Here is a 19509-nt window from a genome sequence, read left to right as displayed (position 1 = left end):
TTTTACATTGGCTCCATAAAATATCTGCCTTCCCTGTGAATTTTCCTAGAGCCACTGCACATGTGAACACCCACTGGTAACTCACTATTCTTAAGCAGAGAGTCCCTGGATCTACTGCCCTCTCAGAAGGAAAAAAAAAAAAATACATTAGAAATAATTAATGAGACTACCATACAAATGAAATACTAAAAGGATCAAAGTTTTATATAAAGGAAGCAACTATAAATCAGTTCTTTGAACAGAACTGAAATGTTATTAATGTTAGAATTACTGTAATTAATACCAGGTACTTAAAAAATAATTTTACTCATTTCAACCACTATCTGTAAACACTGATTTCAATGTAAGGGAATTATATAAATATAATTAATGACTTATTATATGTTTAAGTTAGGTACTACTCGAAATGTGTTAAAGCATACAAATGAGGACAATTGTATGTCTTAAAACCTAAAACAATGAAAAATAAAAATAAACAGGGGCGCCTGGGTGCCTCAGTGGGCTAAAGCCTCTGCTTTCGGCTCAGGTCATGATCCCAGGGTCCTGGGATCGAGCCCCACATCGGGCTCTCTGCTCAGAAGGGAGCCTGCTTCTCCCTCTCTCTCTGCCTGCCTCTCTGCCTACTTGTGATCTCTCTCTGTCAAATAAATAAATAAAATCTTAAAAAAAAAAAGAAAAAGAAACAGTAGCTTTTGAAGGTTAGAAAGCCACTTCTCCTACTACCAGCTACAAACTTACTTGCGTCTATGCCCACTCTATCCTTCCACTCTCCTGTTACAATTAAAGAGATGTCTTCCTCCTTATATGACTAACTGCGCCAGTGTTCATTCCATTACAATACAATTTGAAAATGCAAATTCGTTTGCAGCTTGTCTATTCTGTGCCCATCCTCCCCTCAAGAGTGTAAGCTCCACTCCCTCCCTATGACTGCCAGCACCAAGGAGCAAGGGCAGAGACCTATGGTGAGGATAGGAAAACTAATGACTAGCCGTAGCTATCTCCTTGAACCCTTCGTGTGGAAGGGGAAAGGGCTGTTTAGAGCCAGCAGCTCCCAACTTCTAGAGAGTCATTGGTCTGCCTTCAGCTCAGGTCATAATCTCAGGATGATCTTGGGATCCTAAGATCGAGACCTATGGAGGGCTCCCCACTTAGCGAGGAGTCTGCTTCTCCCTCTTCCTTTGCTCCTCCCCACTCCATGTGTGGTCTTCTCTCTCTCTCTAATAATTAAATAAAACCCTAAAAAAAAAAAAAAAGGAAGCTCTAATTGATTTTTTTAATGTGCAAAACAAGTGGACACTACATTTTTTACTATAATTCTTTAGAAGATAAAATTCAATTTAAAAAATAGAAATACTTAAATAAAAGATGTAAAACTCATGAATACTTCTGGTTGTAAAAATCTCTGAACTAAATGATAGGGAAGTTTCTGTTTAAGTACAGTCTACAGTTCCTTTCCTAATTTACTTAAGAACATGAAAACTAGGAAAATTCTGTCACATATTCAGAATAAAAATACTAGGAGTCTGATTAAACAAAAAGGAGACATAAGATCACAAATCAGAAGGAAAGAGTTTCCTAAAGCAGCAGTTCTCACATACTCAGCTTTCAAGCCACTTTACGATCTTTAAATCTATTAAGGACCCCAAAAAGCATTTGTTTATGTGAGCTCTATGTATCAATATTTACCACAGTAAAACTATAAACTAAGCCATTTTAAAATACTTATTGTTCACTTCATTTGAAATAATGATAAACCCACTATACCTTAACAAATATTTTTAAGAAAAAGATATTTTCAAAACCAAAAAATTCTGGCAAGAAGAATGTCATCTTTCCTCTATTAATTCTATCATTGGCATCATTTCTGGGTCTATTTCTATGGATTGACGTTTTCCCGATTATGGGATGTATTTTCCTACTTCTTTACATATCAGACATCCAGAAAAAGGCAGGTTCATTGAAAAGAGAAAGCAAGATAATTTAATTCTTTCATTTATGAGGTTTCATTCATGCAATTCCCACTTTTTCAATTGCTTTACAATAACATGATTTCATGTTATAACTCAAAATTTTACATTCATAATCTTTAAATAACATTAATACAACAATGCAAAAGCAGAATCTGTAAGTTTAAGTAATAATGATAATGATCTTAAAGCAATACAGTAACTATTTTATGTTCCTTTCTTATCTCGATGTTCATCTAAAAAACAAACTCAGGCCTTTTACTGATATAGAAATAAAGCTAAGGGTAATGAGAAATTTTCCCACACCATAAAAAGGAAAACTGTATTTTAGCTTCATTTCTTTTTTTCACTTGTAATGTTCCTCTATCAAAGAACAAGGTTTTAAAGCCAACAATAACAATAAGGGTTGCTATTTTAAATGAAATGGAACAGTTATTTTGATTGAATAAAAATGTCATCATTCTGTTTCTTTAATGCCTTGTAGCTTCTGTGTTATCAGTTCATTGTGCAATTAGTCCTAATACAAATGTATCATGAGTTTACTTTTCCGTGAGAGCCTTGTTATTGAAAGAATCAAATTTTTTAAACTTACTGTTTTAGTGCCATGTTTTAGAGTTATTTCATGTGAGTCAGGGATCTTTTGGACAGGATTCTGAAAAAAGAAAATTCCATGACATCAATGAGTATCCAACAAATGAGGGGGACTACATGCCACATTCACAGGAAATAGAATTTTTTAAAATTGCATCACTAGTTTTTTACACCAAGCTTTAAAAAACGGAAATAAAATTTGTGAGAGTATCTTATTTCTGCACTTCTAGATAGATGACAATTGCTCTCATGAATGTACCTCAAATCTCAAAACAGATAAGCCTAAGAAACTTTTTAGGTTGTTGGAACCATAAGCCCTCTCAGCATCCAAATATTTAAAGTCCGCTCTTCACTGAAAAAAATGGGCCTAACTTAAAGTGCTTAACTACACAAAATAAAATCAAATCTGTACAGGGTAGATATATACCTTTTAACCCTTAAAAGTTTAAAAAACAAAACACTGCTGCTAAAAATGGCACAAATAAGGAACCGAGTCATTCAATGATTCATTGATTCAATAAGCATGTGTTAAAGTGAGATTATTCCAGATGCTAGGTATCATCAGACATAGCCTACACCATTCCCCCTTCCAAGAACCATGTGGTCTAGGTGGGGAGATCAATCACTCTAATACAATACAAGAAATGCTGTGACAGGCAGGAGGTATGGGCAGGATAACCAAGGGAGAGAAAAGATGGATGCATAAATCAGACATAAGGAATCACAATGATCATCTGAATATGAAGTTTCATTATTTAGTCAAGTTTCCATTATCCAAGAGTCGGGTAATCAGACTAAAATTCTAGGGCCATTACAAATTTATGTGAGGATCATCCTGCAATTTACTTAACTGGATATGTGCAATCTAATAGACTTTGGTCCCTGTCTCCCCTCACTCTTTAGCACCCTTGATGAATCAATCAATCAATCACTAGTTTTATCTCATCATAAACTTGTCCCCTGCTAAGGCTCTTTCTTCCCAGCACATAAACATCTTGCCATATTAGACACACATATACACACAAGCAATCTACCCTATATTTACTGCTATATCATTATCTTTTCCTTTGCAATCAAGCTTCAAGCTTCCTTACGCAAGTTTTCACTCAAGTGTCTCTGCTTCCTGTCACCCTTCTACTTCTACCACTCTGGCATGTGTCCTTTTATTCCTAATGCCCAACACAGTCCTTGGCACTTAAGAGACTGTCAGTAAATACCTCTTGAATAAACAAACAAGTCTCTATAAAGTCAGAACTTAACCTGCACAACTGACCTTTCAACAGCAAGGCAACTACTTAACTATTTCCTCCTCCTTCTTGAAATTGTTCTTTCCTGGGAGGAAGCAGCCTAGACAAGAAGCCAGAAAAGCTAGGGGTTTTATTTCTATGTTTTTTTAAGGTTGAACATTCTTTTTAACATTTTCTTTTATTTATTTAATTTTTTAAAGCTCTACACCCAAGTTGGTCTTGAATTCACAACCACAAGATCAAGAGTCATGCTCTCTGACTGAGCCAGCCAGATGCCCCAAGAATACTAGGTTTTTTTAAATCTAGCCCTGCCACTCAATAACCCTGTCATAACTGCAGAAGAGCTATGACTCTACTTCCTCATTTATATATAAAAGATAATAGCACCTGCCCTTTAGGTTACTGTGAGGTAAGTGGTTTAAGCCTTATAACTCAGCATTCATCACAAAGCAGGTGCTCAGTAAATGACAGCCACCATTTATTCTAAGGCTTACCTCCTATCTCTCCGGTCATATCATCTTAGTCTATTTCCAGGCTTCTCTTCCTCCTTAACTGGCTAATTCCTACTCATCTTTTAAGACTCAATTCAGATGTGACCTGCTCCTGGAAGCATTTCTCAACATTTCAAACTCGGTTAAATGACCCTTCCATGTACTCCCATGTCTCAAATAAGGAGACAACCCCTCCTTATCTCGATCCAGAATTTATCAAAATCCATTGTAATTTTTGCCCTCTCTCCCCCTACCACTCCATAACCAAACTGCAAGATAGACACTTCTCAAAGATTTTGTATATCTATTATTATCTCTGGATGCCTAATCCACATAACAGGTGGTGAATAGCAGACAAACACAAAAGTGTTTTGGAACTAATTCACAGCCCAATGTCTACCTTGTAGATCACACTAGATTGTACTTTTTAATTTACTTTCAAACATTAATGTTTATGTCCAAAAAGAAGAGCAAGTGCTATCCATCAGATCAGTAAGTGACAATATGGGATAACTGAGGTTTTCAAAAAGTAAAAACCTTTACCAACCAAATGACTAGATCCCAGGTGAAAAGTAAATTTAAAGTTGCACGTATAGGGGTGCCTAACTGGCTCAGTCAGTAAAGCATGAGATTCTTAATCTTGGGATCATGAGTTTCAGCCCCACGTTGGGTGTAGAGATTACTTAAAAAAAAAAAAAAAAAAAGTTGCCAGTATAGAGAATTAAAAGCACTTTGTTTTAGAATATCTGCATCTCAGAGATTACTACAGTCTACCACCACCGCCACAGTGCAGTGAAGATTAGGAAATGAGAAGACACTGAACAGGAACCCTAACCTCACAGTAACCTAAAGAACTGCTGGAGAGTTTACAATTTATTTCAGTACCAGACATTACAGCATGGCTTAATCTGCTTTGGAAAAGGGCAGCACATACCTTGATTTCAGTGATACCAATATTCCAACACAAATTCCAAAATAATTTAAAAGTCGAACAAATGAATTCTGGACTATCCTTATATTAAGTTATGGAAGCCACTGTTCCCTTTGCAGTTGACATTTGTAAGCAATAAAAACTCATGTATAAGTGCTACATACTCTTGCAAATACAGCAGAACAGCTCAAATGTTTCACTTAGAGAAGATTCTATTATAGTCAGTGTCTCATTTCATAACTAATTAGTTTTTCATCACTTAGGAAACAGAAACACTGTTACTAAGAGGAAGGATGAAAATTACTTCATTGAATTCAATGTACAATGTGCCTATATATAGACAATTTCTGGCATTTAAAATAAAAACTTACAAGAACACAGAACAATTTAGTATTTACATTAGGAATGAATTAAATGTTTAAATAAATGTTGTTTACATTTAAAATCAAAGTTTTACTGGAAATCATGGAAGGCATAACTCATAAGAGGCCCATATAACTGGCACAACTAAATCATCTAAAATAGTAGCAATTCATCTTTTGGTAGCATATCATTTGATGGTGACTGTTCTTTTTCCAGAAATTTTCCTAATGACTTTTTGGGATATGGCTTAAGTGTGAAATTTGCTGTAACAGTAAAATATTTTCATGATTTTCATTCCAGGGACATCATAAGCTGCAAGACTTCACTGAAGTCATTTATTATAAGAATTCATAACAAAATCTAGTCTTAATGGAAGAGGAGGAAAGATACCAGCTTTTGTTTTGGTTTGGTCTTAAATGCCAACCAAAGGATTATTTCCCAGGCTCTTTGGTTTGCCCTCAATAACAAGGATAACAAATATATCTGGAATAACATGAGCAGTTTCATCTGACACATACCCTTAAAGTGTTTTCAAAAGACTTGCAAATCAGAAATAACCCTTCTGGGATAAAGTTGCCATAAGTTTAAAAAGTTATAATAGTATGGCCCTATAACGCCTAATCGAAAGTCTACTGAGAAACAAAGATCTGCCACAAAGTGGCTATGAACTGTGTGGAGAGAATGAGGACGACCAACCAGGAACTTGCAAACAAATGCTACATTCTCCCAGAAACCATTTTGCAAATAATTGCCCATTTGGTATCACAGAAAACCAAAATTAGAGTCTATTCTAGTATAAATCTGGAGATCCAATAGACTGACTGAATTATTCCCCATCACACATTTCCCTTAAAAAACATTTATTGAATATTTAATTATATACCAGACACCTGGGACTACAGTAAAAATAAAAAGACTAACAAAGACACTGCTCCTAAGGACTGTCAATCCAGTAAAGCAAAACTGACAGGTAAACAAGTAAGCAACACTGAAATGTTTCAGATGTTATGACAGAAGAACACGTAGGGTTCAGTGCTCAATTCCATTTTACCTGGGGAAGTAGAGGGTGATTAGAAAAGGCTTTAGAAGAGATGCTTGAGATGCCTCTGGAAATATAGAGGTTCCCTAGGTGAACGTAGAGGGCATCCAGGAGAGAATAAGATAAATCCTGACACTTACTAAACTGCGAATATTTTTGCCTGGGTTGAGTTTAAATTGCTGGGCAGGAAAAGGGAAAGGCAGTGAAGAGGCAACCTCTAGAATGAGAGAAAATGTCTGCAAATCATATATTTGATAAGGGGTTAATATCTAAAAACACAAAATTTCTACAATTCAACAACAACAACAAAAACAAACAACCTGATTCAAAAATTGGCACAGGACCTAAGAGATTTCTCCAAAGAAGAAATACAGATGACCAATAAGTAGTACATGAAAAGATACTCAAAATTACTAATCATCAGGGAAATGAAAATCAAAACCACACTGAGATACCAGTAACAGGATGGTTATTATTTAAAAAAAAAAAAAAGAAAGAAAGAAAAAAAGAAATGTGGACCAGGACATACAAAAAGTGGAACCCTTTTACACTGCTGCACAGAAATGGGGCAGCTGCTATGGAAAACAGTATGGTAGCTCCTCAAAAAATTTAAAATATGATTCAGCAATCCCACTTTTGTGTATATACCCAAAAGAATTAAGAGCAGGATCTGCAAGTGATGTTTGTACACCCATGTTCACAGCAGCAAGACAACAGCCAAAAACAGAAGCAACTGAAGTATTCATCAAGGAAGGGAACACCTGGGTGTCTCAGTCGGTTAAGCATCTGTCTTTGGCTCAGGTCATGATCTCAGGGCCCTGGGATCAAGTCTGCATTGGGCTCCTTGCTCAGCAGGGAGTCTGCTTCTCCTGCTACCCACTGCTCTCCCTGCTGCTGCTCCCCCTGCTTGTGTGACCTCTCTCTCTTTCTCGATCTGACAAATAAATAAATAAATACTTTTTAAAAAGGGGGAGGGAAGGAAATTCTGACACTTGCAACAAGGATGAACTTGGAGGGCCTTATGCTAAGTGAAACAAGCCATAGAAGAAAAATACTGTACAATTCCTATGAGGTATCTAGAGTAGTCAGATTCATAGAAAGTAGAATAGTGGTTGCCAGAGTTGGGGAAAGAGGGGAAAATAGGGAATGATTGTTTAATGGGTATAGTTTCTGTACCAGATAAAAAAAAAGTTCTGGAGACTGAACATACAACAACATAACACTACTGACCTGAACATTTAAACATTTAAAGATGATTAAGATTGGAAGGTGGCGGGGGGATGGGGGGGTGGGGGTGAAACAGTTGATAGGGATTAAAGAGTATGATGAGCACTGAGTAATGTACAAAACTGCTGAGTCACTATATAGTACACCTGAAACTAATATAGCACTGTATGTTAACTATACTGGAATTAAAATAAAAAACTTAATAAAATTTAATAATTTTTAAATAAATAAAAATAAAAATGGTTAAGATTATCATCTGGGTGGCAGTCATTAGGCATCTGCCTTCAGCTCAGGTCATGATCCCAGGGTCCTGGGATCAAGCCCCGTATCGGGCTCTCTGCTCAGCAGGAAACCTGCTTCTCCCACTCCCACTCCCCCAGCTTGTGTTCTCTCTCTTGCTGCCTCTCTCTGTCAAATAAATAAATAAAATCTTACCAAAAAAATTATAAATTTTGTGTATTTAACCTAACTAAAAAATAATTTTCATAGATAAAACCCACATAAGCAAAAAAAAATTTTTTTTAATTTTTATGGCCAACAGACATATGAAAAAGAGCTCAACATCACTCAGCATCAGGGAAATACAAATCAAAACCACAATGAGATATCAACTCACACCAGTCAGAATGGCTAAAATTAACAAGTCAGGAAATGACAGATGCTGGCGAGGATACAGAGAAAGGGGAACCCTCCTACACTGTTGGTGGGAATGCAAGCTGGTGCAGCCACTCTGGAAAATAGCATGGAGGTTCCTCAAAAAGTTGAAAATAGAGCTACCCTATGACTCAGCAATCGTACTACTGGGTATTTACCCTAAAGATATAAATGTAGTGATCTGAAGGGTCACGTGCACCCAAATGTTTATAGCAGCAATGTCCACAATAGCCATACTATGGAAAGAACCTAGATGTCCATTAACAGATGAATGGATAAAGAAGATGTGGTATATTTATACAATGGAATACTATGCAGCCATCAAAAGAAATGAAATCTTGCCATTTGCAATGATGTGACTGGAACTAGAGGGTATTATGCTGAGCGAAATAAGTCAATAAGAGAAAGACAATTATCATATGATAATTCCTCTCTGATATGGGGAATTTGAGGGTGGGGGCTTGGGAGGTAGGGAAGCTAAAAATGAAACAAGATGGGATCAGAAGGCAGAAAAACCTTAAGAGACTCTCAATCTCACAAAGAAACTGAGGGTTGCTGGTGGGAGGGGGGGTAGGGAGAGGGTGGTTGGGTTATGGACATATGGTGAGTGCTGTGAAATGTGTAAGCCTGATGATTCACAGACCTTTACCCCTGGGCCAATAATACATTATATATTAATAAAAATAATTAATTAAAAAATCACAAAAAGATGCATTGTATTAAGCCTAAACACTTCTTAATGCTCTAATAAACTCTTGGTAAGCTTCAAAATAAATCATTTATCAAATGTTTAAAATCTTCCTCCAAAAATGTAAAACTATAGGTATAAAATATTGCAGGAAGGAAAGACAATTTCCTATCTAATTCTCACAGCTGGTTCCAAGCCTTCAATTAGTAGTATTCCCAAACTACCTCTAAATCACCCTCAAACAATTTATGCCCTATTGCAAGCTGCAACCTTGGAGAATATATCTCAGTAACATGACTTAAAAGTACATTGTTAAATAACATTTTATACTTGTGTGAAGGCTGAAAAACTCAAAAAGGATAGGTCATTCTTGTATTTTTTTTTTAAACTCCATGACATTATCAATAAACACAAGGATGACAATTTTCTATCCTTATCATAGAATAATGGCAGGTAATTACCAAAAGGATTTATACCAAAAGATACATTTATTTTGTAAAGCTACCATGAAATGCACCTTATCATTCCCTGATACCCTAAAATTTTATGAGTATTTCTGCTCTTATTTGCTATTTCTGAAGACTTGAAATCTAGACAGAATTCTGCAATTAACTCCACTTGTAACCTTCATTAAGCCACTTGATTATCTAGAACCTTGGGTTTTTCACTGATAAAAATGGGAAAATCAGAGGAGGTAATTCATGACATTCTATGATGACATGGTTTACCTTAAAACTTATTCACATCTGAAACTATGAACACTCCCTATGCCACTGAAAAGTCCTTCTCTGACTGCTACCTTTTCACTTCTCTCTGCCCTGCTCACTATCATGATGTTTCTCTTCTTACACTGTTTTTCTTTGGGAACCTTCAATGGTTCTCCATTGCTTTTAGTAGCAATCAATAACTTTTCACAGCATTCACACACTTTTTGCTTTAGAAATTTTCTGCAACATTTGACTACTGTCCCAAATTACATTTAGAAAATTAATGTTTTGAAGAAGTTTCCAGTAAAAGGATACAAACTTAAAGTTATGAATAAGTTCTGGGGATCTAATGTACAGTATGATGACTGTAGTTAAGAATACTGTGTTGCAAACCATAAGAGACTCTTAATCTCACAAAACAAACTGCGGGTTGCCAGGAGAAGGGGGTAGGGAGAGGGTGGTGGGGTTATGGACATTAGGGAAGGTGTGTGCTATGGTGAGTGCTGTGAAGTGTGTAAACCTGGTGATTCACAGATCTGTACCTTTGGGGCTAATAATACATTATATGTTAATAAAAAATTTTTTTTTAATTTTAAAATTTTAAAAAAATAATAATAATACTGGGTTGCATACTTGCAATTTCCTAGGAGAGTAGATCTGAAATGTTCATACCACAAAAAAAAAAAAAAAAGAAAGAAAGAAACATAGCCATGTGAGGTGATAGATGTGTTAATTAACCTGACTGTAGTAATCATTTCACAATTTATACATGTATCAAAACACCACATTATACCCTTTAAATATATACAATTTTTGTTAATTGCACCTCAGTAAAGCTGGAAAATAGATAGACTATTTAAAAAGGGGAAAAAAAAATACTGGGGTGCCTGGCTGGCTTGGTCAGTAGAGCATGTGACTCTTGATCTAGGGTGTCCTGAGTTCCAGCCTCACACTGAGCAAAGAAATTATTTTTCTTTAAATTCCTTATATAATTAAAAAGCAGTTTCTTGTAAGATATTAATATCTAAAGAGCCTAACAATAGTCTTATTACTTGCAGTGGTACTTTTCTATATATTACTTATTAATGTGCCTTACCCACATTACCTTACCCACAACATTAATCAATTCAGGCAGGAACAGAAGAACAAAGGAGTTGGGCTTGCCAGGAAGAGGGTGGTAGTTTGTGGGAGAGTGTTATAACAGAAATAAAAAGGAGCAACCTGGCTTTCTAGAACCCCTATAATGAAACTCCTCCCTCCCACTCCTTCACCTCCGTCCTAAAAAAGAAGGCTTTCTTTTACAACTATAAACAAAGGTCCTGGGTTTTAGCATTTGCCTTATCCTAAAAAAAAAAGGCCCACCTCCACCATATCAGTGGCAACAACGTATACATCAATCTCAAATCTTTACAACTTGAATTAATTATCTACTGAAAGCCTCAAATCTTTAGCCTCCTGTCTACAAAGAGTAAGTATTTATTAGAATGATTCATTTGAGAAAAAAAGCACAGAGTTGCTGTGATAACCCAATTAGTTAATATGACAAAGTACTTTATAATTATAACCCATTATAAGGACAAAATTATTATGAGCCTACAGCTACAAAGGTTTTTCCTGAAAGTACGTATTTTAGGAACTGTTGGGAGACGCAGTAAAAAAATGCCCTGAGATAAAAAGGTTTTATCAAGTTTCGGAATCTCAGATAGGCAGTGTAAAATTATTTCAACATAGGTTATACCATGTTGAGTTATGTTTAGGAATTCATATCTGGGGGCGCCTGGGTGGCTCAGTGGGTTTAAAGCCTCTGCCTTCAGCTCAGATCATGATCCCAGGGTCCTGGGATAGAGCCCCGCATGGATCTCTCTGCTCAGCTGGGGGCTGCTTCTCCCCTCTTCCTGCCTGCCTCTGCCTACTTGTGATCTCTGTCAAATAAATAAATAAAATCTTTAAAAAAAAAAAAAAAAGAATTCGTATCTGTTTTTTAATGAACATTGAGTTACTGCTTGGGTAATCTGTTTCTATTTAAATAAAGATGCACAAACTTTACTAATTTTAACTACAAAAGGTGCCACAGTATGACTTAAATTAGGTAAGGACTAATATATTTGAGAAAACAAAAGAACCCTATGCCATAATAAATTTTTTATTAAATTTACCTGACACTGAGATATCTTTATCCTTTTCCTCTGCTACAGTTTTTTTTTTCTTTTAAGATTTTTATTTATTTATTTGACAGAGAGAAATCACAAGTAGGCAGAGAGGCAGGCAGAGAGAGAGGAGGAAGCAGGCTCCCCACTGAGCAGAGAGCCCGACGTGGGGCTCAATCCCAAGACCCTGAGATCATGACCTGAGCCGAAGGCAGAAGCTTTAACCCACTGAGCCACACAGGCGCACCAGTTCTTTTTTTTTTTTTTAGATAAAGATTTTATTTATTTGTCAGAGAGAGAGAGAGAGCAGCAGCAGGCAAAGGGAGAAGCAGGCTTCCTGCCGAGCACGGAGCCTGATGTGGGGCTCAATCCCAGGACACAGGATCAAGACCTGAACCAAAGGCAGACGCTCAACTGACCAACACAATCAGGTGCCCCCTCTGCTACAGTTCTTTTAAAACCTAACAACACTGCAGAATGGATACCATATCTGATTTGATATAACTTTCCATACATGCAAAAGCATGTACATGCTTCACAACTGTCAAAGGGACAGTGAAAATTAGAAACATCTTAGAAAGTGATCTATGTATATTCTCTGGGACAATTATACAATTCCAGCTCTAGCAATTATGCATCCTACTTATCCAACCAAATATGGAACAAACACAGTATTAACACTTCATACTTGCCATAATGTCTAAAGCCACCACCACTCAAGTGTTTTTAATCGCTCTTGGGCATTTCTTGCTAGAGAACAAAAGCAGACTGTGGAGAGGATGGGAGAAAGGGGGGCCCTCGTGCAATTTTGGTGGAACACAAACTGGTACAGACACTCTGGGAAATAGTATGGAGGTCTCCCCCAAAAAAGTTAAAAACAGAACTACTATAATCTAGCAGTTATAGTTATACACTACTAGGTATGTACCCAAAGCATACAAAAATACAGATTCGCAGGGACACAAACATGCACCCTGATGCTCACAGCAGCATTATTGACAATAGCCAAACTATGCAAAGAGCCTAAATGTCCACCAACTGATGAATGGTTGAAGAAGATGTGGTATGTATATACAATGCAATGTTACTCAGCCATCAAAAAGAATGAAATCTCGGGCGCCTGGGTGGCTCAGTGGGTTAAGCCGCTGCCTTCGGCTCGGGTCATGATCTCAGGGTCCTGGGATCGAGTCCCGCATCGGGCTTTCTGCTCGGCAGGGAGCCTGCTTCCCTCTCTCTCTCTCTCTCTCTCTGCCTGCTTCTCCATCTACTTGTGATTTCTCTCTGTCAAATAAATAAATAAAATCTTTAAAAAAAAAAAAAAAAAGAATGAAATCTTGCAAATAAAATGGAAAAAATAATAAAAATAAAATAAAATTTTAAAAAATAGGGCACCTGGGTGGCTCAGTTGGTTAAGCAACTGCCTTCGGCCCAGGTCATGATCCTGGAGTTCCAGGACCAAGTCCTACATTGGGCTCCCAGATCCACAGGGAGTCTGCTTCTCTCTCTGACCTTCTCCCCTCCCAGGCTCTCTCTCACTGTATCTCTCTCAAATAAATAATAAAATCTTTAAAAATAAATAAATAAAAGAATGAAATCTTGCCATTTGCAACAAATGGATGGAGCTGGAGTATATTATGCTAAGTGAAATAAGCCAGTCAGAGAAAGCAAATACCATATGATTTCCCTCTATGTGAAACTGAAGAAACAAAACAGATGAACCTAAGGGACGGGGGGGAGGAAAAAGAGATAAAGAGGGAAAGAAACCATAAGAGACTCGATGATAAAGAACAAACTGAGGGCTGATGCAGGGAGGTGGGTAGGAGGACACTAAATGGGTGATGGGGATTAAGGAGAGCACTTGTTATGACAAGCACTGGGTGTTGTAAGTGATGAATCACAAAATCTTTTCCTGAAACCAATATTGCACTATCTGTTAACGAACTAGAATTTAAATAAAAATTTTGAAAAGAAAAATATAAAAAAATAAAGACAATGAAAAGAAACAACTTCAAGCAGGAGAGAGAGCAGAAGTTTAGAAAGAAGTGATATTTGGGGCACCTAGCTGGCTCAGTTGGTAGACCATGCAACTCTTGATCTTAGGATTGTGACTTCAAGTCCCACATGATATAGAGAGTATTTAAAAAAAATAAAATCTTTTTTTTTTTAATATTTTTTTTTTAAAGATTTTATTTATTTGTCAGAGAGAGGGAAAGAGAGCGAGCACAGGCAGACAGAATGGCAGGTAGAGGCAGAGGGAGAGGCAGGCTCCCTGCCAAGCAAGGAGCCCAATGTGGGACTCGATCCCAGGACGCTGGGATCATGACCTGAGCCGAAGGCAGCTGCTTAACCAACTGAGCCACCCAGGCGTCCCGAAAAAAAAAATAAAATCTTAAAAAAAAAAAGAACAAAAGTAGATTGTTTACTTGCCATGTCCCCATTAGTCTATAAGATTCTTGAGGACAAGTACAATGTCTTATTTTATCTGTATCTATAATACCTAATAGTATAATATAGGTGTCAAAATATATCTTAACTGAAGATAATAAAGATTACCTACTAATGACAGCTTGTTTTTAAAAGAAAATAAGTGAAATCTATGAGGAAAAATAATAAGCAATCATATTTTTACTTATCATAATGTGTTTATATATCCCTCTGAAACACAGGGACATATCTATCAATTATTCACAATTTGTAACTACTCTTCAAATTTTTCTGTGTACTTCTTTTTTTTTTTTTAGATTTTATTTATTTATTTGACAGAGAGAGATCACAGGTAGGTAGAGAGGCAGGCAGAGAGAGAGAGAGGGAAGCAGGCTCCTGCTGAGCAGAGAGCCCGATGTGGGACTCGATCCCAGGACCCTGAGATCATGACCTGAGCCAAAGGCAGCAGCTTAACCCACTGAGCCACCCAGGCGCCCCTTCTGTGTACTTTCAAGAAAAAATATTTGAAGCCACAGGCAGACTAAAAGCCATATCTAATAAACACTAAGAATCCCAAAATAAGGAAGACATGGGCATTGTCTTCATGAACTCAGAAGCTATGAAAAGTACACACTTGTAAACAAACAACTGTATCACAATTATCATTTTATCATGGTTGTGACAATAACAGAAGGCGGCCCTAGGTAAATCATACACAAAAATGAACTCAAAATGTATCAAACACCAACATGTAAGAATTAAAACTATAAAACTCTTAGAAAAGCCTTGAGTTGGGCTTCTTAGATATGACACGAAAAGCACAAACAACAACAGAAAAAATAAACTGGATTTCATCAAAATTTCAAGTTACTATACTTCAAAGTACACCATCAAGAAGGTGATGGACAACTCAGAATGAGAGAAAATATTTGGAAATTGTGTGCCTGATAAGGGACTTATGTCCAGAATATATAAAGAACCCTGATAACTCAACAGTAGACAAATAAGTCAACTGAAACAGGAAAAAAATCTGAAGAGACATTCCTCCAAAGAAGATATACAAATGGCCAATAAGCACATGAAATAATGCTCAACATCACTGTTCTTTAGAGAAACGCAGATCAAAACTACAATGAGATACCACTTCACACTCCCTAGGACAGCTATAATCATAAAGATAAACAACAACATGCATTGGTGAAGATGTGAAAAACTGAATCCTCATAAGACTACTCGTGGGATTTTCAATGGTATAGCTAGCTTAAAAACTAGTTCCTCAAAATATTAAACACAATTATCATATGACTTAGTAATTCCATTCCTAGATATAAACCCCCAAAACCATAATATGCATCCATACAAAAACTTCTACACAAATGTTCATAGGTAATGTCCATCAACTAATGAATGAATTTAAAAAAAGAAAACAAAATGCAGTGGGGTGCCTGGGTGGCTCAGTGGGTTAAAGCCTCTGCTTTTGGCTCAGGTCATGATCCCAGGGTCCTGGGATCGAGCCCCACATCGGGCTCTCTGCTCCGAGGAAAGCCTGTTTCCTCCTCTCTCTCCCTGCCTGCTTCTCTTGCCTACTTGTGACCTCTGTCTGTCAAATAAATAAATAAAATCTTTAAAAAAATAAAATAAAATAAAAATTTAAAAAAACGCAGTGAATCGTATGTCACACAACATTCCACTGTCTGACAATACTGGCAATAAAAAGGAATGAGGTATTCAAATGAGCTAAACACGAATGAACCTTGAAAACATTATGCTATGTGAAAGAAATCAATGAAAAGAACACTTACTGTATTATTCCAGTAGTATGAAATGTCCAGAACAAATCCACAGAAACAGAAAGTAGATTAGTGATTGCCAGGAATTAGGGGTAGGGTAATGATGAGAGAAGAGGAAGTAAAAGTTAAAGAGTGCAAGGTTTCTTTGAGGGAGGAGGAAAATGTCATAAAATTAGATGTTCGTGATGGTTACACAACTCCATGATTATACTAACACTCACTGAATTGTATATCTGCAAATTGTGAAATTTAGTACATATGAATTATATCTCAATAAGCTGTTATAATATAAAACAATAGAGGAATGTAACTAACACATAAAGAAGGAGGTATTCAACTCTATTTTTGTGGGTCAATGAAGGTTTTTACAAAAAGAAAACGTTCCCCTTTCACAAGAAGAAAAGCTAGATCCTTAAGACCGAAAAGGTTCAGGCGCCTGGGTGACTCAGTGGGTTAAGCCTCTGCCTTCAGCTCAGGTCATGATACCAGGGTCCCAGGATGGAGCCCCGAATCGGGCTCTCTGCTCAGCGGGGAGTCTGCTCCCCCCTCCATCTCTCTCTACCTGCATCTCTGCCTACTTGTGATTTCTGTCAAATAAAAAAATACAATCTTAAAAAAAAAAACAAAAACTGAAAAGGCTCTTCCCTGATGAAGGAGACAGATCTGTCACAACACACCCAACAAGGGCCAATGCTTACAAAGCCTGCCAAGTGAATGGAGTAGCACTTACTAAGTGTTGGCCACCATCCAGAGAGAAGGAAGAGCACACTGGAATGCACGAGTCAGTCATATGCAAAGACTGTTCATAGTTTATATGGATGGGGCATGAGTAGGTGGAGGAGAGGGGCAAGAGGTGACTTGAGAAGCAGGATGGGTTACAACCAGAGGTAGAAGAGTGTAATGGTTAAGCACAAGGATTCTGGAGCAGATTCCCTACATACAAAAGCTGGCTCCAACATTTATGACTAGGTGGCCCTGGGAAAGTTACTTAGCAGCTCTGAGTATCAGTTTCCTTATCTGTCAACAGAGAAAACAGTACCAGGAGGATGAAAGGAATTATTTCATCTTCAGTGCTTAGGACATTGCTTCATGAAGTACCCACTGTCAGTAATATTTGGTTCTAGATTTGAGCATCTGCTTATTTATTTATCATAAATCAAACAAAAGGAGACTGCAGAGACAGAAAACTGTGGCTTAACAGTGAATTCCTAGTTTGTTGAAGCATCCCTTTTTATGACAGTAAAAAAAAACCAAGGCTGTGCCACCAACTTCTTCATTTATTTAAAGAAACAAACAAACAAACAAAAAACATTTAATTCCCGTTTATACTCTGCAAGGCTCTTGGAATGTGAAACTGAATAAAGACTCCCTGATTCTGATCCAGCTCAGTAGCAAAACGGCAACATTACCAACCAACAGCTGCCTGATAGGCTATGTGAGTCAACGTGGTGGTCTTGGTCTTATTTCAAATTCACAATTTGCCACACTGCTAGCACTCAGCACAAATAGTATGAACAAAATGTCTTTTCAAATAAGGATCAAGGTCTATAGAAGAATAAAGAAAGTAAGCTCTGTTGGAGCTACTTCAATATGTACTTACATGCCATCCTATCAATTTGGTACTTAAAAATATAAAATTTATTCAAATGCAAACTTTACAATCATGGAAACAAGAAAGTACATAATTCCATTAAAAGACAAATTGTATCAATTTGGGTAGATAGTCCTGATTTTCTAGAAATCCTTTATAATGACACATCTTAAAATTTTAAGATTCAAGCATTGAGAAATCTTTCTCAAAACTGACACAGGCAAAACTCGCACTTTTCCTCATGTAAACAGGAAGGGTGAAAGATCAAAGGAGCTGTTTTATTTTCAAATACTGTTTTTATACCGATTAAACTAAGAAAGTGATGTACATTTTCTGTAACTGTCTTCTATAACATTCAGTATAGTGCAAAAACTAGTTACATAACCCTAATTTTTTATAAGAAGTTATTTATTTATTTGACAGACAGAGATCACAAATAGGCAGAGAGGCAGGCAGGGAGAGAGAGAGGAGGAAGCAGGCTCCCCACCGAGCAGCAGGCCAGATGCAGGGCTCTATCCCAGGACCCTGAGATCAAGAACTGAGCCGAAGGCAGAGTCTTAACCCACTGAGCTACCCAGGCGCCCCCATAACCCTCATTCTTAAGAATACTTATAGTTGTGGGGCGGCAGAGAGAAGGAAGGGTCCTGGGGTCTAGGGTCCTGGGATCTAGCCCCACACAGGACTCTCCGCAAGAGGCCTGTTTCTCCCTCTTCCACTCCCCCAGCTTGTGTTACTGCTCTCTCTCGCTCTCTCTGTTAAATAAATAAATAAAATCTTTAAAAAGTTACAACAACAAAAAAGAATACTTACAGTTGGAAAGGCAGAAGAAAAACTAAAATCTATCAATAAAGCAACTCAAAGCAAAATGTTTTTTTCCAGCAAAGGAAGAAACTATAAACTTCTATTACACTAACCCCTTCTGTTCTTTATTTTTTTTTAACATATAATATGTTATTTTGCTTCAGGATACAGGTCTGTGAATCATCAGTCTTACACATATGTGCTCACCATCGCACATACCCCCGCAATGTCCATCACCCAGCCACCCCATCCCTCCCACTTCTTTCAGTCCAGAAAACCTCAGTTTCCTGAGATTAAAAGTCTCTTATGGTTTGTCTCCCTCTCTGGTTTTGCCTTGTTTCATTTTTTTCCTTCCTTCCCCTATGATCTTCTGTCTTGTTTCTCAAACTCCTCATATCAGGGAGATCATATGATAATTACCTTTCTCTGACTGACTTATTCCCCTCAGCATAATCCCCTCTAATTCCATCCATGTCATTGCAAATGGCAAGATTTCATGTTTCTTTGATGGCTGCATAATATTCCATTATATATAGATACCACATCTTCTCTATCTGTTCATCTGTCAATGGACATCTAGGCTCTTTTCCATGGTTTGGCTATTGTGGACATTCAAAGCAAAATTTTTAAATAACAAACTGAGTGTGGTGCCTGGTTGGTTCAGTGGACAGAGCATGTGACTCTTTATCTTGGGGTTATAAGTTGAAGCCTCAGGTTGGGAACAAAGATTACATAAAGATAATATATTTTAAAAATAAAATAGTAAAATAACAAACTGAAATAAGAAATGGGGGAAAGTTACACTGAATAAAGTTTTTTTTAAAAAGCTTCAAGGTAGGGCGCCTGGGTGG

At 37.1% G+C, this 19509-nt stretch overlaps 1 protein-coding gene across 1 annotated transcript in view; it reads right to left on the bottom strand.

Moving 5' to 3' along the window:
* The window catches only part of WDR70 (WD repeat domain 70), a 298705-nt gene that overhangs the window by 245747 nt on the left and 33449 nt on the right, over positions 1-19509 (bottom strand). Inside the window, exon 6 of the mRNA XM_059417015.1 lies at positions 2560-2619. Coding sequence (XP_059272998.1) covers positions 2560-2619 — 60 coding nt within the window. The remainder of the gene's footprint in view (positions 1-2559; positions 2620-19509) is intronic.

Source organism: Mustela nigripes, chromosome 12 (genome assembly GCF_022355385.1).
Source record: "Mustela nigripes isolate SB6536 chromosome 12, MUSNIG.SB6536, whole genome shotgun sequence".
Taxonomy (NCBI): Eukaryota; Metazoa; Chordata; class Mammalia; order Carnivora; family Mustelidae; genus Mustela; species Mustela nigripes.
Note: the sequence above shows the minus strand (reverse complement) of the source record. Positions and strands in the feature narration are given on the sequence as shown.